General features: G+C 30.3%; 1 protein-coding gene across 1 annotated transcript in view; it reads right to left on the reverse strand.

Annotated features, from left to right (window-relative positions):
* Positions 1-19,202: 19,202 nt before the first annotated feature.
* The window catches only part of LOC129988454 (acetoacetyl-CoA synthetase-like), a 34,969-nt gene continuing 28,445 nt past the window's right edge, over positions 19,203-25,726 (reverse strand). Inside the window, exons 15-18 of the mRNA XM_056096685.1 lie at positions 24,012-24,081; positions 22,635-22,693; positions 21,748-21,950; positions 19,203-19,388 (exon numbers count right to left, since the gene is read on the reverse strand). Of these exons, the coding sequence (XP_055952660.1) occupies positions 19,254-19,388; positions 21,748-21,950; positions 22,635-22,693; positions 24,012-24,081 (467 nt within the window). The 3' untranslated portion in view covers positions 19,203-19,253. The remainder of the gene's footprint in view (positions 19,389-21,747; positions 21,951-22,634; positions 22,694-24,011; positions 24,082-25,726) is intronic.

Consider the following 25,726-nt stretch of genomic DNA (forward strand, 5'->3'; position numbering starts at 1 on the left):
TTAATTATTCTTTTAAAAATATTTACAGATCATGTCCACCTTTCTGAAAATAAATTTTTCGTCCAACATCCTGCCAGTTCATACTTTTGGTTTAGACAATGACTAAATGAAATAGTGCATGACTTAATTTTGTAGGATTTCGAAACCAATTTAATGTATGTATTTGAAAACAGACAATACTTTTAGGCAAATATTTTTTTCTTTGTTTGCAATTTATTTGCCATTTCTTCTTCAGCAAAAAATTTGTGCATATTATGAGTACATTCTTTTAATAAAATAAATAATTTATTTTTATATTTTGATATATTTTTAATTCATTACACATGTTAATGTTAGGCTTGTATTTTTATTTTAATAATTTTGCGAAAATCTTTGATTTTTTAAAATTTATTTACAGCAATTCATGAGTTAAGTGGTATCCATGTTTTTACACAATATAATCGGAGAGACATTCACTACTTATGATTTTAAGTTAATTAAATGAACATGACGGTGTAATTAAATGAATGTGATCATATTTAAATTTGAATAAATGTTATTATTGTCTTGATATTTTATAATTCACAGAAATTGTAATTTTTACAAATTATTTATTTATCAAATAGGTTTATAACACTTTTTAATTGACGTGTCGTTTGCTTCACCTTCCCCCCTCCCCCCCACCCCGTCTTCAAGCAACGACTCGAAGTAACTAGCTAGGTTATCTAGTCGAAAATCTGCTATTGTTGCAGAAACCCATGAAAGTCAGCCATTTCACTAGAATGAATGGGCAAGATATAAAATTTGTTTCATTGTAATATTTTAAATAATTTTCAAAGACATTGTTTAAATTTTGAAATAAAAAAACATGTTTTTGGAAAAGTATGAAAAAAATGAAAATGTCTGTTTTCGGTATTCTCGTATATTTCGATTTAAAGTAAAATGAATTCAAGTTTCCTCATAAATTAAAACGTTCTATCTAATCTAATTCTTCCCTACTGAAGATTTGATGTTGTTCATTTTTGACTTCAAAATATTGATGTACTCTGATGTTAATTTCGAGAATTATAAGAAATCAAAAAGTTGAGTGTCGTACGATTTTGTACTTCCTCGTGTTATGAAGTGTAAATGATACAAAAAGAGTGTAAGATAGATAGTATAAAGTAAAAAGTGAATGTAAAACACTATAATCTTAAAAAGAAAGGTCTTTATTTAATTAAAAACAACTATTATTTTGTTCACAGATAGACAGTTATAGTTTTAAAAATGTGCTTTAAGGTTTCAAAAAGGTCTGAAATGTGGATATTCGTTAGAATCTCGAATTCGATTTTTTTTTTGCAATTATAATACATTCTCTTTGTACACTTCGAATGCCAGGATGTAAAAATTATGATAAATGTTTTTCTCGTGTTCAGAAATATTGTTGGCATTTCAGCATCTAGGTGAATACGATTATGGTGTTTAAAATTCAGATTGTCCAGAACTCTTTACTTAGGGCGAGTGGTCTGTTGACTTTAAAATCATGGATTCGATATCCGCAATGCATCGAAGAACTATTTTTGAACCCCAACCCGAAGTGTGTGGATTTGTTGTATTTTAAGGAATGTGACTATGTTCGGGATGAATTGTTTTGAAAAATATCCGAAAATGGTTATAATTTTGAATATTTGCATAAAAAAAAGACTGAAAAAATATCTATAAAATCGAAATATACCAATTAAGTGACAAAATATATATAAAAAAAAGTAGAGAAAAAAGTTTTTGTTGAGGTTGTAAAAAAGGGTATGAAGCGAAAAACTGCCGGCGTCCTGGCATCGAGGTAGCGCGTCTTCTCCGTGATCTGGGCGTCCCGGGTTCGAGTCCCGGTTTGGGCATGGTTGTTCTTCCGTTATTATATGCCCTGCTGTAAAAAGGGGTTGTGCAAGCGAATGAGTGATGCGTGAGTAGCAAAGTCATACTCTTGGCCCTAGTTGGTGCTACTATAAAAACAAGGGACGCCCCCCCCCCCTCCGGCTTAAATCGCTGTATTCGTAACAGCGGGCTTGTCCGTGGCAAGTGCCATAAGAAACAACAACAACATCGAAAAACTTCTAGAGATTTATCAAATGATTTGTTTAAAATTTTGCAGATAGTTTACGAAATATATTTTTTAAAATATAAGCTGCACTTTTAACTAAAAAGCAAGTCATAAAACTAAACTAAATAAGTTATATTCGATCCGTTCTTTAAATATTAGGGTTCAACTGATAAATGACACGAAATTCTCTCTCGCTCTCTCTTTCTTTTTACATTGTGGAACACTGAAACAACTATAAAATATTTGTAAAGGACTAGATTACTTGTTCTCTAGTTCAGGAACTGTAGAACATATTGAGAAATTATTACACCAAATTTGAACAAAAATATGCATTAGATTTTAATTTATGAGATTTTTCGTAAGAAAATTCTATAACAGATTAAAATTTGAGAAAATAACATCTAAAGATGCAAAATAGCATTAAAACGTATGTAATTGCAAGTATAAAAAGCAGTGTAACTTTCCAGAAAATAGACTTATAAACAAGATTCTAATGGTTTTATAAAGAACAGTTGTTCAAACGTTAAGAATATTAAATAAAAAAAAAATCATTTCGCAAAAAATCGACTTTTTAACGTAATCACTACCTTAAATTTGTGTGAGCGTAGTTGGACCTTCTTAGATCTGCATCATTTACCATTGTTAGAATCTAAGATGGGTTAACATTAAATTAGAACAACGCCATGCAACTGGCCCGTCGAGATAACTTCTCCACTCTTTTCCCGCAAGTGTTATTTTGATTCTGCCTATTGGCAACTTAGTTGGTGATGGTAAAATGGCGGACGATGCCGGTTTAATGTAAAACCACCTTTTGGAATATTCATTCCCAGTAGCTTTCGAGTTTTTTCAAAGGTTGTCATTAATATAATATGCAACGGGGGATTTAGAGAGTTTGTGGCCATAAGCAGAGCATGTTATGAAGTCTATCATTTATTAGAAAGGTCAGTTTATTACTATATTTCAAAACATTTTTAATTTAATATGTTGATGATTTATTTCAGATCAATTTTTTGCTTTAATAAATTTGTTCACTGGGGATATTAGTTATATTTAATACCAGTTAAATAACCGTTTAAATGCAAGGGCGCGTTTACGATTCCGTCATATTGTCAGACATTAAAGCTATAATATATTAATTGTCTTGCATATGTTCTGTTCAGTATGCATATGAATTTTTCTAATTCAGATGTCCCATAATATCATAGTGCAATTAAAAACATAAATGGCCTATTCATCTATTTTCTAACTTTCGCTTTATTGTATTCGTTTTATTGTCGCTTTATCGCACTTTTTCATTCTCTTTTAAATTATTCAGATATTAAATGGAATCCTTCTCCCACGGTATTTCAACAATGAATGAAAATCCATGGACGAATTTAATATTTGATGAAACAAGGGAAATGGTTAAATTTCAGGTCAACAATGTAACCTGTTGTTTTAAATATGACAAAAAATATTTTTTTAAAAATTGCCAAAATTCAGAAAAAGTTTCCACGACTATTAAAATGGTGCCTTTAAATTTTTTTAAAAAAATTTTTAAATGGCGTAAAATTCATTTTTGTGGTATAGAATTTTTTGAGGAAAAATAGCAAAATTCAGTTTTATTTCTAATTGATGAAAATTCTAATAAAAAGTTTGAAAAAAATCATTTTGAGGTGCACATTTCTAACCTTCAAAATATATACGTGCCATATTTGAAGATAGGTAAAACAGTTCGATTTGTAAGGCTTCAACGCACACTCAACATTCATATTCCTGCAATGAAAGTTTTGAGGAAAAAATAGATGACAAATTCATATTCAATAAAAAGTTTATATCGTTTGCCATTTAAATAAAAAAAAAGTACGTATGGTACAACAAAAAGATAATCTTCCTCAAGTTTTTTTTTTATAAACTAATCATAATTTTATTTATTTTATCCTTATAAAATCAATTGCAGAGATTAATCTAAGAATTATTTTGGCTTGATATTGAAACTGGGAAGATAATTCGATGCACGAAATAAGATTATTCATATACAGTGTTATGGAAAACTCAAATAATTGACTGATAAGAGTTTCATTCATTCACTTGTTCTTTTAATACTTTTCTAGAAAGATATTACTCCAGCATGAATGACTCCAGGGGAGAAGAGGAAATGGTGATATGGATGGCAATATAAACAAAATCTACAACAAATATTTTACTGTAACGCTGTAATATAGAAACAAGTGTTCTATTACAGTGTTACAGTGCAACTGAAATTAAAGCATCAACACACACACACATTCACACACACACACACACACATTCACACACACACACACACACACACACACACACACACACACACACACACATTCACACACACACGCACACGCGCACACGCACACGCACACGCACACGCACACGCACACACACACACACACACACACACACATTGAGCTTTATTATTAGGAAATTAAGATTAGTAGATTAACAATCTATTTTGCAACTATACGAGTAATACAAATCAATATTAACGGCGATTATTATTAATGATAACTAATTTAAAAGTTCCTTTGATATAGATGATTACCAATCATTATTAATTCCAACCTTGACTTTCTCAACTTATAATAAAGATTACAGTATCTGTGTTAGCGCTTCACAGGCCAGACCGTTTCACCCAGCTGCCAAATTTGGTAGCTAGGTCATAGATACACATTGAAGGGTTGGAATGTGCACAGCAGAATGATTTTTAAAAATTTTAATTTATTAAAATTTAAACTAAATTTTGATGTTTTTTTCCCGACTACTTCTGAACATATTCTCGCACGAAAATGGGGTTTACACTGTTTTTAAAGTCAAAAAAAAAAAAAAAATTATTTTACCAATGATGCTAATTTAGTTGGTGTAAAATTTTTTAGTCTAGATTCAAACATATTTTTTAGCGTATTTCATAACAATATTTTCCTTGTTGAGAATGAAACCCAAACCCTTTTCATTATTTCGTTAATTATTTGACGCTCGATTTTCTTTCATTTTTGAAAGCTAAAGAAGGATTTTGTTTACTATGTAGTTTATAGGATAAATAGAAATAAAAGTGATGTTATAGTACCGTTAAATTTAGAAAACAGACGAATCGGGCATTTACACTTTTAATGACGTTGCAATGTCATAAAACGGGTCTCGATTAAGAATCTCCATTTAGGCTAGAAACAGATCATGTGCAAGACAATTAAAATAACACGGTTTTGATGTCAATTCAATGTTATCATGGTATAGAATTGCGTCTAAACAATCTATTCGAAATTAAATACAATCAATGTCTTGTCAATCCAGCTAGTCACCAAGGCGACTAATTATTAATAAGAGCGGATTAGTCATGTTGACTATATCATATACATATTTAAACAAATATTCAAATATATGTATAATCGGATTAAACTTTTGTACTCGGAAAAGTAATTTGATGCATAATTATTCACCTAAATATATATATATATATATATATATATATCCGAAAAATAAATAAATATATATATAATTGTTTTAAGTTGAATTTCTCTGAAAAATTAATCTACTCCTTTTTACCATTCTGTAGGCATTTGTAATAACCAAAATTAAGAAAATAAATAAATAAAACGTCAAAATAATGCACCGTCTTGAATGGTGAGTGAGAGGCGCCATCCGAGAGCAAGGGGTTAAAAAAAAGTAGAAAATGAAACAAAAGACCCAGTGGTGCATTGTCTTTTGCTTTCGCACAATTCATCTTTGAGGGTGTGCAATTGTCTTTACCCCCCCCCCCCCCATTGTTATCCGGTTTTTCTGGATTAAAATGTAAGCCTTTCTTTTCTCATTTTGCTCGCTATTTTTTGTTGTTCTATATTCTTTTGTTGGGGGTGCATCCTACTGATTCTATTATGAGCATAATATATATATATATATGCCTAGAGATATCTCATTTGGTGGTAGAGCATACAGCAACAAAAAGCAAAAACTTCATCGGCCACATTTAATTTTCGAGCAAGATCGAATTTTCAAATAGGTAACTGCTTAGGGACCCAGAGGCCTAGAAAAATTTTATACTGAGTAAAAATCAGTAAGAAATATATGGTTTTTGAAGTTCAAATAGCGCCAAAGAGGATCTGAAACTTGCAATGCTTTGGCGAAATTCTGGAATATGTAACCACACCTATTTAGTTTCCTGCGCGTATGGCTAAAAAAAATGAGTCACTGGAGCGGGAGAAAGGATCGGAATTTCGCACGGAATGCCAAACGCGAGGAAACTGTCGGGAGGAAACGGAAATACTTGTGTTCGGCCGGACGATAAGAAGGCATCCTTTATTTATTTATTATTTATTAGGATTATGATTTTCTTTTTTGTGAGATGGCATTTCCCCCGGTGGAGGGAGAAGGTCAGGAAAGGAATCTCAGCCTGCTCTATGGATTCGTGATGAAATCATTTCACTTCATGGGGGGAATTCATGAGACATTATTCAAGCATTTCGAATTTTTTTCTTCCTCTTCTTCCATATCTCTTTGACTCTCTCATTGTGTTCTATTATTTGTTTAAACGCACAGGGTATCACTGCTCTAAATCAGGGTTTCTTCAACTTTCTTGAATGTCACCTCCTTTTGGGGGTAGGTGGTCATTTCAGGTCAGAAAAATTTTACCTGCGAAATCTAAATTGAAAAGAGAAACAAATGAAGCATGTATTTAGGTATATTTATATAATCTAGGCTTTATCTTATAATATGTAATGAAAAATGTCATCTAATTAGGTAAATACATGGAAAATGAGCTTCGATGGGCAGTATTTTGTAAAATTGTGTTTTTTTTTTTGGAGAAAATATTTAGATACGAATCACATTTGTATTTAGTTCTCACCTAATGTAAAAAATTAACTCTCATTTAGTGTATTTTATGCATTTTTAATGTTGCACAGCTTAATATGTAATATAAAATGTAATGTTTTTATTTTCTATTCTTTTTTTATACCAATATGCGTTTTCTCAAGATGGTTCTTTATTGTTCGCAAGGGTCCAATGTCATCAAGTGTAGTTTGTTCTTTCATGCTAGGTAGGGTTGCTCTTCGGTGGCTCCATCAAGTTTCCTGCAAAGGTCTCTGGCTAGGGTATCGCACAGTATACTGATTACATATGAATATCTTTGAATTTTTCCTACATATAAACTGGTCATTTAAATAAAAAAAATCATGAATGCACTTAGTTTAATATGTTATTCGAAACAATATGCTATATTACAGTATTCATTTTACAGTTTATGTTGTAAAATACAGCTCAAATATAAGTGAAAAAATTATACAGCACAAAAATATAAGTGATGATAGCATCGCTTATATTTTTGAGCTCACACTCAGTTTTGCAATTGTGAAATCGGGTCCGAGATGGTGCTGACATCGTCAGCATGAAAGCAGATAGGAAAAAAGCTGTAACATTTAATTATAAAAAAAAATGTTTTTTTAAATATAAAATAGCATTTTTTTCAAAAATGGCATCTATAAAAATAAACTTAAAACGCAAAAATATTAAATATAAATACATAAGTAAAAGAATAAAGCAAAGAGCGCGACTCGAACCGAGGGCCCTCAAGAACACGTACCATTCGTGTTGCTCTGACCACTGTACTGCACTGCCCATGCTTCGAAGCGGAAGTTGAATATACTTATTCTAATAGTTAATTTTTTTTTGTGAGTAAAATCGTGGTTTTTCAGGAAAAACACCTATATAGATAAACTTAAAAAGCAAAACCTTAATTAAATATAAAGTTTTTTCCAAATCGTTAGAGCCGTTTCCGAGAAGCACAAAATAAATTTATACGTATACAAGAATTGCTCATTTAAAATTATAAAAATAGCAAAACTACAAAGGATGAAGCATATGAAAAAGTTGAGAGGAGAACGCTTCCGTTGATTTTACTTTCAAGTTAGTTATTGATAAATCTTAAAAAAAAAAAAAAAAGTAAGTTTTTGTGATCGTAATATTTTTTTTTATAACCCATTAGGTGTCTTTACGGTACCAAAGCTTAAGCAAATCTACTATAAATAATATTATCGATTACCTTTCAGGAAATTAAAAAAAATGGATTAACAGAATTACCAATCAAGCGGAATTCCGTTACTTAATCATCCCCTGCCCAAAAGGAAAAAAACAAAACAAAAAAACAGTGAGGAAACGGAAAATTCTTTCCCCACGAGCACCCCATATCGCAATATGATTGACAGTGTCTGATGACCATTTAATTCATTCGGGAGAGATGTTCCATTTTGCTTCTTTTCGCCCTTATTTTTGCTTTGCAGAATCGTCTGCTCTCGTTTCCGATGCGGATCGCTTCGAGGGCATTGGGGGGAGGGTTGTTAAAGAGCGGATGTGTTCGCTGGAGGGGGTGCTCTTCTCAGGTGTGAACACGATTAATGGGCAAAATATCGTTTGGATGCATCGCTGATCAACCAAACGACCACCCTCGCATTTCCTCTGGAGAATCCTCTTCAGCTGTGATTTTTAGCGCCCTAAGCGAATTCGAACAGACGCAGGTCCTCAAAATTCTCAGGCGAAATCGCAACAGATGGTCAAGTATCCCCACATTTTTATACCACAGACATTAGCTTCACTCACAGACATTAGTTTCAGAAATCAGTGCTTTACTGTTCCTGGTTCGTTCGTTGGTCAATTTCCCTTTTTTTTTTGTTCGATTCCTTCTCTAAAGGCGTGAGATGTAGCTACTTTTGATAGTTAATGGCTTAGTAATGTTAGTTATTTTTTACGCTAGCCATTTGAAATGATCTTCCGGCTGTTTTTTTGGCGAATTTACACACTGAAATTTAACCACATACAATATTTTCTGAATGAGTCAATTCATTAGACCATGGATTACTTCAGAAGAAGACTCTTTGCATTTTTTTTATTACCTATCTTTATTTTTTTTTTCGTTAAAAAAAAAATATTCAAAACTACTCAAGGCCCGTTTTTTTTTTTCGAGGATATTTTTTTCTCTCTGTTTGCTGTCTTCAAAGATATATTTTCTCTTTGCATTTCATTTATTGAAAAACCAAGAGGGAAAAACAAACTACATTTGTAATAAAATGTTTGAATTTAATAAAATGATCTACCAGTAAAAATGGATTGCTATAAAGCTACTAGAATTTATAATAGTTCGCGTGCACTTGTAAGTTTTTGACAGATCTGGCAAACTCTTTAGGTATCATTATCTTCACTCACCACAAGGAATTATTTTTAAATGTCTTAGTAAAAAATAGCCATAGAAAAGACTGAAGATTACAAGCATTTTATTCACATTCATTAAGGATTGAAATTCACAAATATTTTATTCACATTCATTAAGGATTGAAATTCACAAATATTTTATTAACATTCATTAAGGATTGAAATTCACCAAAATTTTATTAACATTCGCTAATTATTTATAAACATTTTGACATTCATTAAGGATTGAAATTCACAAACATTTTATTGATATTCATTAAGGATTGAAAATTATTGACTCTATTGACATTCATTAAGGATTGAAATTCACAGACATTTTATTGACATTCATTAAAGATTGAAATTCACAAACATTTTATTGACATTCATTAAGGATTGAAATTCACAAACATTTTATTGATATTCATTAAGGATTGAAATTCACAAACATTTTATTGACATTCATTAAGGATTGAAATTCACAAACATTTTATTGACATTCATTAAGGATTGAAATTCACATTTTATTGACATTCATTAAGGATTGAAATTCACATTTTATTGACATTCATTAAGGATTGAAATTCAAACATTTTTTTGACATTCATTAAGTGTTGAAATTCCGAAGAATATTATTAATATTCATTAAGGGTTGAAATTCACAAACATTTTATTCACATTCATTAACGGTTGAAATTCACAAACATATTATTGACAATCATGCTATATATAATACTTTTTAATATTTATATTTTTTATATATATTTTATGATAATGATATTTTTAATTCTGGAGTCACAATTTTTTATATTCAAATAGCTTTTCCCCTTATTTTAAGCGTTAAGGAATCTGTCGGTGCTAATTTATTTATCATATAACTAGATTAAATGTGTAATTTTTAATAAATAATAATTGCATGCAATTATTGATGTAACGTGAAAATCTTATGTGATTTTAATGGCTGAAAACGGCACTAATGGGACAATGGATATTGTCTACGAGGATTACAATTAGATAAATAATGTGCAATTATTAATTAAAATTAATTTCATGATCTTCCAAAATGTTAAATTATCTTAATTTAATGTTATATATTTTTAAAAAAATCTTTTGTACCAAACGTTTTTACAATAGTTTAATGAAAGAGTCCAAATAATTAATTCTGTGTTTATGCCTCAAAATTTATTTCTGAAAGAATGCAGATTTGAGAGCATTTTTTTTCTTATTTTCTAATATATTCCTTGGTTTTTTTTAATACCAGTTATAGTTTTCAGTTCATCAAAATTAAATGCACTAAGCAGCGAAATTAAATTTGGTTGACATTACGAAATTACCACAGTTAATTTGATGGATGAACTAGTAGTAATTTTAAAAATTTCTTTACAATTTATGTTTATAAATATGAACCAATTTATACTTTAGACTCCAATAACTATTTTATTATCATAAAAAAACGTGTTTTTGATGTTATGTCGTATAATTTGTCTGGATTTTTTAAAATTTTTAAATGACTAATATTAAATTCCACAAAAGATAAGAATTCTTAATAGATAAGATAATTAAAAAGGAGATATTATATGCTTCTATATGATTTACAATTTAAAATCTGAAAATTTTCAGAAAATATTAATATCGTGGGGCATTCTTAGCAATTTTGCTGTATGAAAGATATTTGACATACACCGGAATCTTGAAAATCTTAAAAGATAAAAGAACACTTGTTTCAATTTTAAAATATAAATATACGGAATTGGAAAATGTAGAAATCTAGATATAGCTCTGGATTATTTTTACTTTGATTAGTGTTGGAATTACAACTAGGATAAGCATTCATAAAAACCTTGATAATAAAGAAAACGTACTTAAAGAATTCAGATTCCTTTTTTAAAATTCAAATTAAATTTTACAAAAATTCGCCAGTCGACATCGCAATTATTGAATATGTATACATGCAAAAAATTAGAATAAAATACTGAATAATTATTTCATAATAATAATAAGAAAATTTACTGAAAATATTTTTAAATTCATAAATACTTAAATGAAAGCAATGCAATTAATTGCTGAATTTTTAACATTATAAGTTAAAATTCGACGTTCAGCTTCCGTGTACAAAAGTATTTAGAGCTCTTAAGAGATTTATACTTTCGTTTCTTTTCTGTAACTATTAAGAAAATATTCGATAATGTTCATTTTTAACTTATAATATTCAGCTGAACTGAACATCAACTGAACGAAATAGAGCTATATATCTGGTAAAAATTTGTTGTCAAACGTAGTTCTGTTGTTATTTAGGAAAAATAACAAAACAATAACCAGTGGGAGTGGTCTCTCATACTCTCTAATAAACTTGTCATGCCAGAGAACGCCTTACATGGCATTGGAATACAATAGTTACGAAATATTAACTTTTGGCGAGAAGTAAGCATTTTTACTGAATCTATTGTGTTATCCTTGGCGAGATGCTTGACGATTAATCTTTGGCATGCAGTATCCAAAAATTGAATCTGCGTTTTAGACTCGTTTTTAGCAACAGATTGAAACAAATATTCGACACAAAACTGCACTTGTAGTTACAAAATCCCAAACCAAATTTGATATGCTTAAGTCACTGCGTTTTTCAATTATTGCATTTACTTATTTCTAAAAGCACAGACCTACAGACAATCAACACGTCGTTGGATTTGGCTCAAATTTTGACAAGTATCTACACTATGGCTGTTAAATCTGTGTGCCAAATTTTATCTCCCTAGCTTTCTTCGGTTTGTAATTATCGTGTTAGCTTATATTCGGACAGACGGACCTTTGAACAGATTTTACTCAAAATTTGATATAAATCTGTAAAGTTAGTCTAAGGACTGTGTCTCAAATTTCAGCGGTCTAGCTCAAAGCGTTTTTGAATTATCTTTGTCACAGACATACAGACATTTTCTAAAAATGTCTTGTTTAGAACTCTGGGAGGTGTAAAACGTGGAGATGCGTCAAAATCTTAAGTTCGATTTTTTTGACGATAACTATACTTTCTTTATACTACGTATACGAGGAAGTAAAAAAAAAAAAAAAAAAAAAAAGTGCTTTTTCTGTGATTTGAACTTGCCGCGAATAAATTGTATCTAGTTTTAAAAGGAAGTCAAAATATCCGATTAATAGTTTATTATTTTATCCACGCCATCTTTCATCACAAAAAAGTTTTATTGCTGATTTCTGAAGTAAGCAATTATATGTTCACCGAAATGTACTCCTGGTTCTTCTCATTAGTTTATAGAAATTCTAAGCAATCATTTAGCTTTTTCAAAACAATCAATTAGCTTTTCAAAACTTTTTGGTGAATTTTTGGTGAATAAAAATAAGTCGGAATTATTTATATTAAATCCGATGCCTAGTTGATTTTTTTCCTTTACTTTTTTAAAGCAAAGGCTATAAAATTTGTTTATGAAAACATCTAGCACAATTCGCATATATGATGCTGATATATCTAGCTTTGCTCATTAAAACAGATATTTTTTCAAGTGTTCATGATTGGGATGTTGGATACCAAGCTGGCGTAGCAAACTGAAAAAGTAATTGAACTTCGGAAATTTCGAGATTAGCTGAATATATTGAGATATTAAAATATTTGAAATTAAAGTCCTCACTTTAATTTTTAAGGATATGAGAAATGAGCTCAAAATAAAGTATTTTGTTCATAAATAAATTTTATTTATTCCTTAAATTTTGAGCTCTTTGTTCAATTGGCATGCCTGTATGGCGAAAGCTTATAAGCCAGTTAACAGCTACGCTACCCGAGCAATTGCTTTTGTATCGTGGTCATGTTAATGGGCTGCAAACCACAAGGTCCCAGGTTCTACCCTCGCTCATACCAATTCGCTACATTGGTGACCTCGGACGATGAACCTTCAACCTTCGTATAGCTATTGTGGCGCCATCTACCCACAACAGACCAAAGTCGTGAGATTCACTTGACGCAGCAACACAAAAAGGCCGCAGCAGCCCAAAGTCTTCAGACTCACTTGATGCAGCAACAGCATCAGCAACCACTCACCCATACACGCTCGCCATACCGCTTGGCACTACACAAATGGGTACAGGCACATTAAAATCAACAGCCAATACATCACCACTCAACAGCCATATCGTTCGTCTCACCTCCGACTCATTGCAGGGAAAGTCTGTGGTGAAAGCTTATAAGCCAGTTAACAGCTACGCTACACGGACAATTGCTTTTGTATCGTGGTCATGTTACTCGGCTGCGAACCAGAAGGTCCCAGGTTCTATCCTCGAGCATCACAATTTCGCCACAGCTGCATTGGCATGGCTGCTCCATTTTTGTCACGCCATTGCTTACTAGTAACCCCCTTCGTACTATATAAAATGTTAGCATTTATTTTTGAGCAGGCTTTTCTGTAACCTCTTCATTATCCCCTTCATTTCTCACTTAATATTTCATTTTTAATACTATGCAATATGTTATGCTAAGCAAGGTATTCAGCAATCACAACGATCTGATTGCAATCTTTAGTCGATATACTTCTGATTGCAACTCTGTCATGCCTCCAGTTCAAATCAAATGAGAAAGAGAAAAATATTACAAAAAAGAAAAAAAAAGTAAAAAAAGCTTCAATTTTTAAAAAATTATATTTCGTAATATGGAGAATAATTAATTTGCGAATGCCATATCAATTAATAATTAAGAAGAATGTATGCATGTGTCAATTTGTGTGTGTATTGGCATTGTATAAGACAGATGATAATTTGTCTTAGAATTACCAAATTTGTGCCAGATGTACTTTGTAAGATGGAAATGAAGCATGTCGTAGCAATTAAAAGAATTTTACTTCAAATTAAGCAATATTTTGGCGATATATTATTAAAATATATTAATGCACAAATGTATTAATAATAAGTATCATTGATAAACTATCACTGTACAAAACTGACATCTATAACTATTTTTAAATTTAAAGAACTGCCTTTTTTATGGTATCTATTTAAATTTCATGCAAATTTCCCGAAATTTTGTTAACTTTTCAAAGATATTTATTTGTATAATTTTCAACGATATATTTCGATCTTGAAATGAGATTCAAACTACTGTTTTCTTTATTTCGCTAAATATTTAATATTAATTTTTCTCCCATTGTTAAAAACAAAAAAAGAATTTAATATCTGTGTAGTTTACATGAGAAATAAGAAACTTACAATATCACATAAGTTAGATTACCCTGACAACTACTTTCTAATGACAGAATAGACTCAAGATTATTAAAACACGATTTTATCAGTCTGTCACAATTGGTTGGTGAAAAATATTTTTTAAGGGAATCGTGAATATTAAATTATTTATAAGATATTTAATTTAAAGTAAATACAACCACATTACCGACGAAACAATTGTTAATCAAAACCAGCTAGATCAAAATAAAGAATGAGTATAAAATTTTCTTAAAGAAAAAAAATTTCCTTAAATGTAAACAATTGAATTCAATTTTTAAAACTTGAATTCTTCAGACCTAGCATTTTATATCATTTTTTATAATTTTATGCATTTGTGAACTGTATTTTAAAATTAGTAAAAAGTATTATAAAGACGTAGATGATATAAAAAATTGAGTATTTTAACATGATTCTGTTAGTATTGTAGCAAAGGTAAATGGCGCCCGAGACATACTGATTTTTTTTTTTTTTTTTGCTCCTTCATCGTATTTAACTTTAAAAACTAGCATAATCACTTTAAAGTTTTTTTTCCCCTCCACAGAGGGAAAGTATAACTCGTAGCCTTCGAACCATTACGCCATTGAATTCTACGAATCTTTCGGAATAAAGACTCGAATTTCCTTCGCGTTTTTGCAAGCAAATTGAGAACACATAAAAACCAAAATGCACTTCCCAAAATTGGCACCAGGATGGGAATGTATACTCCCTTTTCCCCCAGTCACTACGTCACTATATTCTACGAAATTTCGTACTAGAGATTTGAACTTCTTTTGCGTATCATTTTTGATAAGCAAGTGTGAACGCACAAAAACCATTATGTGCTCTCTAAAAACTATCACCTACGGTATATATAGCCTCCACCCCTCACCTCCCTTGCATACCGTTAACTAGGCACTGAGCTATATGATATTCCGGACTAGATTCGAATTTCCCTTGCTCTTCATTTTCTTGAAATTTAAGTGTGCACACACACACACACACACACACACACACACACACACACACACACACACACACACACACACACACACACACACACACACACACACACGCGCACACACAACCATTATGCACTACTATAAACTGGCATCCAGGGTATGTATACCCCCTCTTGTCTCCCTGTCACTGCATTCTAGATATTTCGGAGTAGAGATCCAAATTTCCTTTGTGCCTTTTTTTGATAAGCATGTGTGAACACACAAAAACCCATTATTCCCTAACCAACCATGATCACACATTAAGCGAGCAAAAACGAATTAAGTTCGTTTTTACCGAAAACCAGCAAAGAAAAGCATCCGGCAATTTGGTGCCACTTTCTGCGCAGCGAGCGACACCCTTCCGATCTGCACCACTGAAGTGTGGGAGTGGAGCAGAGCGGAGCAAATCGCTCAATGGAGACGCATCCCGGAAATGGCACTGTCAAGGACGCCGCTCGAATGAAACTTTCGGCACTTGTTGGAGCAGAACAAAAAGAATTTGTTCCGTGGAATAATTGGTTCAAGTACTATAGTCGGCACCATTTAAAAGAACTTTCTTTTAGATAATATCAACGGTTCCATTAGATAACGTTCGATTAAAACATGCAAAATGGACTAAAAAATTTAAATTATTTATTGACACAATAGCAATGGGACCTAGATAATTCAAAATTGAAGGACTACAATAAAAAAATTGATTTATCAAAATATTCATACTAAGAAAAAGCGCATCTAAAAATGAACAAATAGGGGGATAACGATAATTTATGATTAACCATGGAGACAGATTTATATTTATTATTTGACAGTTTTGATAAATAAAATACAATAAGTAAGTAAATATATAATATAGATGAAGTAATTTTAAAACATAAAATAGGAATAATTTTGATAAACAAATATTGAAATTATTGATTAACATACATTACTTTGAATACAATAATTAATAAAACTTGAAAAATATACAGTGATTTACGTCTAAAGTGTTTCAAGCATCTTTAACCCTCTGGCTGCGTAATTTTTAAATCACTATTTAGATGCGATGTTTGCAAATAATGTTCAAATATTTTTCAAACTAAGTGAACTGCTGCTGTATGTTATATGAGAACAATGTGATGTAATAAAAATCTGTAATCATAAAAATAAATATTCTAAACTGCGAAAAATGCGGAATGTAAAAAAAAAAATGGACTGATTGCCAATCCGCTGAAATCGCGGGATAAGCAGCTGGAGGGTTTAAAAGTAAAAATATTTGATTTTTTTTTTGTGATTAATTACATCATGATTTAAAATGAAACAAAGTTAGAGATCACAATGTATATTATTTAACTATCAAAAACAAATTTTGAAATAACACAATATTTTAAAATTTATGCTTTTGATTTCAGAAATGAATTCGATTTTCAGACGATTATTGAAAATTAGGGAATTTCAAGGATTAGAGCAAAAATTCGAACTGTCGTCGATTTGGCCAAATTTCACCATATCAAAGATAAAGAAACTGGACCAACTCAAATTATGAGTAGTTTAGAAACTATCAGGCAAAAATTCGTAGACAGAAAAAAATCGGACAGGTGCAGCAAAAGCTTTTATACTTGCTAAATATTATTACTTCTGTGTCCGTAGAATACAAAATCTTTATTTATAACACGTTAACATACCTGGCATAGAAATAACTCTTATTACTTATTGTTCAACGTCAATGACAAATATAAACAAACCATCATTCGAACATTTGAGACTGCTTTATTAAACGTGTCCAGCTGCATTTAATTCAACTCTTTGTTTAGCGAATTAATGGAGCTTCAAAATATTATAAGAAATTTCTGGAAGCGGTCTCACGACGTCACAAAAAAACTTTATTCAGTCAGAGGGAAGAATATGTAAAGGACGATAAGATAAAAGAAATAAATGCCCACCTAAATTTAATAGAGCACGAATACAGGCTTAACAGTCGTCAGATGGGTAATTTTTATGACTTGCCTATGGAAATGGATGTTCATATCTTCCGAAACTATTATCATAAAAATAGATTTTGCATTATCTTAAAATTCCAAAAACTCCTTCTTGATAACATCAATTTTATTTTTATATAATTTATTATTTTTAATTTTTAAAAAAAATTTGGTTTACCAATCTGTAAAGATTTTTCAATGTAATGATGAAACTCAAACTCCTCCCTCAAAATATTTAATTGCGTACTTTTACTCTATATTAAAATTAATATTAAATTTCTTTCTTTGGACATTTAAGATTTTCACTTCCGCTATTTTTTCCTAATTCATGCACATTTTAATTTTGCACTTGCGATAATTTAAAGTAGATTGATTCATTTAAATAAAATCATTCAATCTTATCAAATGATGTAAGGAAATTAAAAAAAAATGTCTTACTTATTAATAATTTAACAGCCTAAAAATCAATCTGGACTAACATGGACATTTTAACATTAAAAAAAAATAACTCTTTCGTACTTGCGCAACTGGAGCCTCGCGTAACCAATTAAAAATTGTTTTCGCGTATTGTAAAAGTTAAGTACGTCTTGAGGAGGAAATACTTAATCAGAAAATTCATATTCAGGAATTTCTTGGAATTTAGATGACAGGGGATGTCAAATTATGTTTTATCCATCTTACCATGGTTCGGAATCCGTGGCGGAATTTCAGCTAGGCAGCTGATCGATAAAAAGTGCTATTAGCTTACTTGGCGCACGCACGCACACACACACGCGTTATTATTATTACTCACACGACATGTCTATCCCCCCACACACACATACACACGCAAGTATTATTCGAAAAAATCGAAGAAAACTAGTTTGAGCTGAGATATGAATTACAGTATTTTTAATACTCGATTCTTTTTCCTATAAAAAGTTCCCACAATGTGCTTATCTTAACCCTTTTATTATTATTCTTTATTATTTTGTTTTATAAAGTATAATCTAAAAGAAACGTATAAATTATTAGAATTTCATAAATAAATCAGCATCTGTTGAGATAAGCTGTAGCAATTGATAAAAATAAATTTTTTATTAATGTTACCTCTTAATATTTGAATGGATATTAGGTTGGTAACTTCTATTGTGCTGCCATCTCGGAGAAACAATACGAAATAAAAGAATCCACAGCATTTATGGCATTCACATTTAGTTGTGCTGCCATCTGTAGTTCAATTTCTAAATAATTTTATGAATGTTTTATGTCTAAAAAAATTCATGAAACCGCAATCATAATAGAAACGAAGTAAATGGTAATCTGAACAACTGTTACAAAAAGAAAGCGCAGAAAAAGAATTTAAAAGGTTTATAGAAGCGTTTTAAAATGAATTACAAGCAGTTATTTTGCATCTAATGTTTTTTTACTTATATTTTAGAACTATCGCTACAACATTTTTTTATGCATTCGAAATATAGTTCATATATAAATGAGTTCTTTTCTGATAGGTAGAAATAGAAATCTTGCAACCTGATATCTCATGATATGCAGAGTTATTTTTCATACAATTATATGTAGAAAATATTTGATTTAAAATTGTTTCTTTGAAAACACCAAAATATGGAAATAAAGTATTGTTATCATCAAAAAATTCACCGCCGAGTTCTTACTGAATCTTTTTGTTTTAGAGCTCTCTTTTTTTCTTTAGGCCAATCATTTTAGAACTACGAGGCAGAATACAAATGCCTTGCATATAGCATTATGTAGAGTTCTCTTAATAAATTTAAGATTAATATCTAAAGAAATGTGAAATAAACGTTGCAACACCGATAAATGTTTATTTTTCGCTTTATGCTACAGAATTAAATTATTTTATACAAGTTAAAACTCTCCTAAGTCCAGATTTCGAAAGAATTCTAAGGAGGATGGATTGATGACAATTTCTGCATTCAGGATTGGTTTCTTGTTTATGATCTTCTTTACTACACTGTTTAATTTCTTCCCGTTCAAGTTGTACTGGAAAAAAAATGCGAAAAAAGAAATAAGTATTTATAAAATAAATTTTTGAACATACTTCCACACACAATCTTGAACTACTCATGACTCTTCGTTCTTCGTCTATAAATTTTTTTCAATAAAAAGGAGACAAAAAATGTTTCTAAATCATGGATTCTTAAATTTTAAAACTTAGTATCAATAATAAAAATCAAAAATGTATATGTAACTTTATAAAAATATTTTTGTGAGTGAAAATGAATGCCTCTTGAAATAAAATATAAATTGAAATTTATAAGCCTAAAACAAAATGTTAAATTTATATTATTCAATTAGTCCTTATAATATATTATTACAAAACTATAATAATATTTCTCTGCACTGCTAATCCCGTAGTAAGAAAGAAATATGTACACATATTTTTAACGAAAACTAAATGGATGACAGATGAATACCCCCCCACACCGACTTGGTGCAATATCAAATTTGCTGATACTTTGGTGATTTGGCAACGAATTTGGCGGCATTGACGATAAAAAGGAAGATTATAGAAAATACAAGAATATTGGGCGATATTTCTTTTAGAAGCAGAGATCCAAAATTCTTCTGGAAAATTCTATATCTTGTCACAGATATTATATAAGAGGAGGCGCACACGTGAAAGAAAATTCCTTTAATGGAGTGAAAAAAATTGCTTTACGCATAGAGTTGTTGTGCTATGATGCTATTTAATTAGGCATTTGCTGTCTGCTAATATATTACAAATTTTGCCACTAATGTTTTTATGAAGGATTGGGTTGTGTTTTGCTACTTATGTTAAAAATTTTCTTGTGGAATAAATCGTCGTTATCCGCAGCAGAAATTGTTGGATTTTATACCACATAACCGCAGTATATGAAACAATAAAAAATTACAATACAGAATTGTGGTAATAGTATGTAATAAAATAGGTCATAGTGGAAATAGTATGTAGTAAAAAATTAATTTACTATGGCTTAGCCTTAATGCGATGAATGAATCTGTTTAATTACAATCAATTTCGACATGTTGAATTTCATTTACAGCAAATATGCAATCTGAAATATTTGTTTTAAGTTAACAGAATAGCTGAAATTGATGAAATGCAAGCTAACAATATACCGTATTCAAATATATATAATATAATTGCGTAATGGTTTGAAAAAATTAGAGGTAAAAGGAAAATAATATGTGAATGCAAATTACAGACAAAATATATACAGCAGGGATGATTTTTGAAAATGGCTTTTAATCAATCTAAATATGGAGAGATTTATATTTTTCATTTTTTTTGGAATTATTTTGGATTAAGATATTCATTATTAGAAAGTCCCATGTAATGTTTCAGAAGGTCTCCACTTTCACAAGCTCAAAGCTTTTCGTAAATAAATTTGCTTATTTATTCTGTCATGAAATTTAAGTTTCTGAAACTTTAACGAGTGTCTATACCATATATAATATAAATATCTAACTTTGACTTCCTCATTGTTGAATTTGTGCATTGAAAACTAAGATTATAATTTCATATAATATTTATCCTCCGTGAAACTCTTTATAAATATTGATTAATAAAATGGCAACTTTATTTTTAGAAATAAATTATCAATTACCGATACTTTTTAAAACAATAAACGAAATTAGTATATAACAATCTTCAGAGGAAATATTTACCTGCAGATTTTTAACCAAGATTTAAGGATAGAAAAATTACATGTAAAATTAAACAAGACCCAAAAGGCATGCGGTGTGGTAATGTTTAATATTGCCCGAATGCAACATGCTATTACACAGTATTGAACAATATTATACAATATAAGACAATATTATTTGGTGTAATATAATATTGCTCAATGTGATACAATATTGTATGATATTATACAATATACTAATTTATAGAATATTGTACGATATTATACAATATATTAATTTTTAGAGTATGGTAGATATTGTACAATATACTAATTTATAGAATATTGTACGATATTATACAATAATGTACGAAGTTATAGAATATTGTACGATATTATACAATAATGTACGAAGTTATAGAATATTGTACGATATTATACAATAATGTACGAAGTTATAGAATATTGTACGATATTATACAATAATGTACGAAGTTATAGAATATTGTACGATATTATACAATAATGTACGAAGTTATAGAATATTGTACTATGTTATACAATATAGTATAATATTACGAGTATCTTTTTCAGTTTGTTCTATCTTTCGGAAGTGGCATATCCATTCCGAATGGGATGGGATAAAATTTTCTTACATAAACTCAATTAAATTTAATTACATTTACTAAAAGTTGTTCTTTTTATTTTAATTGCTAACTTCAAAGTTCACGTACCGGTATGTCTGGTGTTTCCATTATAATGTCAGGAACATGCTCGTGTGTTAGATGATGCTCGATGGTTTTGTTGATTTTTTCCTTCACTTCATCTGTGAGCGGATGACCCGGAAGCATCATCACAAACAATATGACTCTTTCGTCCATGTCTTTATTGTACTGCGAAACAACCACGGTATCTTTGATACCAGGAAAATCTTCCACTTTTAAGAAAAAACAAAAATAAGATTATAAAAATTGGGATTGATTTCTTTTGTTTATCTTTAAATTCTGAACTGAAAATTTTATTAAACTGAATTCCGAAGATTTAAATCGACAGGTAAAGCTCTTTTAATTATATTCGGTATGAAATTGGTAACAATAAATTAATAACTCGGTAACTAAATTCAATTATTAGATCTTTTCATGATATTTTTTTTGGTAACTGTATGAACTATTATAAAGAAAGGTGGGACGAACTGAAGAAAGGAGAGATTGGCAGATATGGGAAAATATCTTCTCTCTATATATTTTTTCAAATTACCTAGAATTTTGTAACAGCCTGCACCGATAACTTTTCAGTTGACTTGAGATAATATAAATTGCATTTATTTAAATATAAATTATTGTATTTATATAATAATAAAATTTATGTAAATGTAAATATAATAATATAAATTAAGAGAATAAGAAAAAGAGGAAAACGAAATATTAAAGAAAAAAATTATCAATACTTATTTATATAGTTATTTGATAATTATAGTTATAGTTATTTGAGTTACTTACTTATACTTGTTACTTGAGTTATAGTTATTTGAGTTACTTACTTATACTTGTTACTTGAGTTATAGTTATTTGATAATTATCTACTTAATCAAAAAAGTTTCTATATGGGTGCAGATACTTACATGCAAAATATATGTCTGAACAATTGTATCTTGCTCCTTTGGGATTCATTGTTTCATCACTAAAAATAAAAGAAAATAAAATAAAAAATGATATTAACTCTCACTATTCACCTCATAAATGTCGATTTATTTACAATTTACAAATTGCATTTAAGGTTTTAATAATAAAAATATTATGAAGTTTTTTTAAGAGCTGTATACAAAATGATATTATATTAATTATGCATCTGATTTTGAAATCAGAACGTATCCAGTATTTGGGTTCAATATTTTTACTATGTATGTTGAATACTAAATAATACTTTTATTAAACGCTTTTACTTGATTTGGCATGTTTCATGATTGTAAATATGAGAACTTTAATCGATTTTTCGCTCATTTTCTCATGTACTCTGAAATTTTGCACATTTAATTGAATCCCTAATAAAACGGAATATTTTAATAATTTCGGAGCTCTTTAATTATCAATTATATATAAATTTAGCTAATAATTAAATTCATAAAAGTGCCGCCATTTTGAAATTAATTTGTGAAATACAACTGTTTGGATAAAGTAATATCAGCAGCCATGAATTATATAATATTTTAGACATAAGTGTAATATATATATATATATATATATATATATATATATATATATATATATATATATATATATATATATAATGAAATCAAATTACCCTCAATCAAATTACTCCTCAATCACAATACTCTTTCTTGATATGAGCATCGAATTACCACTTATCGCCACCAAGACGCTACTACAGTGCAAAAATTATATTAATGCATAAATACCTCAACTATCTTAATGGATTTTTTATTTAATCACTACTGTGGTGGTATGTAGATTATTATGATCCATGCAGGAAGCAACAGGACGAATGTTTTTAGGAACATTTCTTTTAATAATCACATTCACACATTAAACAAACACAAAGACAAGACATTCACGCGCGTGGCTTCACAGTTCAGCATCGCATCTCATTCTAATTACAATCGCAATGCACTATGGGATGATATATGGGATGGCCTAAACAGGCATCGCCATCTAGTATCCAAAGATAAGAGTAATGCAACTGCTACAGTACGACATTTAATCAGGTGTCATCTAATTACATAATAAAAATAAGTAGAGAAGTTTAGTGTTAAGTTGTATAATTTCATATATATCATACACATTCTTCAATATTTGCTGACTGATCTATTAATAAGTTTCATCCCTTTAGTTTCAAAATATTTCTGACGCTTAAATTTTTGTTAGTACAGATTATTTCATTTGAATTGTAAAAATGTATGAATGTTATAAATTAAAACAAATAAATGGTAAGGGAATGCTTTAAAAAAATTTAAATCAAATTTTAAAACTTTCGAAATTACCTTCTTCCAAAAACTATGAGACCCTTTGTAATAGGATTGCGCCATGCATCATCTGCCACATTCCAATAACCTGAAATTACATCCTGTTAATTAACAACATCATAAGTTTAATAATTTTTACAAGTCATACTTTAAAAAATTCATCATGTACAGAAAGCATCAAAAAACTTCCATCGATGAGTGGGCTTTCTATGATGATTCAATAGATCTTGCTAATGTTCAGAATTCCCACTGGAGGGGGATGTTATACAATTATTCAACAAATCCTGCAATCAATCCCTGTTACAATATTCAATAATCTACAAGGGAGGAAGGAATGCAAAATTAAGAATAGAAAAGGGGGAAGCGCATTTGAATAACGTATATATTTGAACGTATAATTCTATAGAGGACAATATGATAGTGCAGAAACGAAGTGTAGCACATTCTGATTCCCCAGTCTGGGTTTTGTTACGTCATTTTCAAAAGAAGATTTTATCATTTCACCTGACTGGCATCAAAAGTTCAATTTGGAACGCACAACAGGACAACACTTCCGCATTAATATTTGAGCTAACATAGTGAGAAGTGATTTATTTACTGGCTATATGGTTACTCAGGAGAACCCTTAGGAGGAGGAGGAATTTTCCTGACAAGTATTCATCATTATATAAATGGCAATAACTGGCATCGTATTCCATTTTCCACTACGCATGACAGCCCTGAGTAATCATGAGACCCTAGTAGCCTAGCGGTAAGATTTCAATCACAAGGCTAGATAATTCTGCGTTCGAAACTCCATTGCACTAAAGAGCCGTCGTGTAAGCGAGACTGGTGTCTTTACGGATATGATAGTAAATCTGCCAACTGACCCATTGTAGGACCACCCCGGCTTGTGGACGTCGGTCGGGAGCTTCCCGCAAATTGTCGGTAAGAATGACGGTCCATCAAAGAACCCCGGAAAACCACAAGAAAGAGAAAGAGAAAGAGGACAAAATGTGCATGTCTGAAGATGCGCACGGGCTGTCGGAACGGGGCTTAAGAGCCGTCGTTTCAAAGACCTGTGATCTTTATGGATATGGTCGTAAATCTACCAACTGACCCATTGTTGGACCACCCCGCCAGTGGATACTATCCGGAGTTTCCGCAAATTGTCGGTAAAATGAACATACATAAAAAAAAACCGGAATACCTCAAGAGAGGGGAAAATGTGCCTTGTCTCCAGACTCGCAGGTCATTGGAACGAGGCTTAACAGAGACTTATGCCAGCCTTTGAGGGTAGATGTTCTCTCAGTTAATGTAGAACGGATGCTTGGAGATGGGATTGGCGGCTATTATCTTATCGTCATTTGACAGAGGTCCAAAATTACCAAATTTGGTCGAAAATGGCCTTTTGTGTATTTTCAAAATGGAATTGGAATTGAGCTAAATAAAGCCCTGGTTGCCATTATTTTTTTTTATTAACATACTAAACATACCTTTGTATTCTACAAAAATCAGCATTTTCTTTTTAGTTTCTTAAAAAGTTATGAATTTATTTTTAATGCAAGCAAAATTTTAAGTATGCCGAATCTTTCAGGCTTGAAATTTGGTCAAATTAGAAGAAAAAAATCCACCATGAGCAACTATCATGAGAACAAGATTATGTTCAGAAAAGTTGAAATTGATTTTTACATTTTCTTATAAATTGCTGTTGGGGCTCAGTATTATTTGTCTATAATTTTTGTTTTCATTGA

The sequence above is a fragment of the Argiope bruennichi genome, chromosome 10, assembly GCF_947563725.1.
Source record: "Argiope bruennichi chromosome 10, qqArgBrue1.1, whole genome shotgun sequence".
Taxonomy (NCBI): Eukaryota; Metazoa; Arthropoda; class Arachnida; order Araneae; family Araneidae; genus Argiope; species Argiope bruennichi.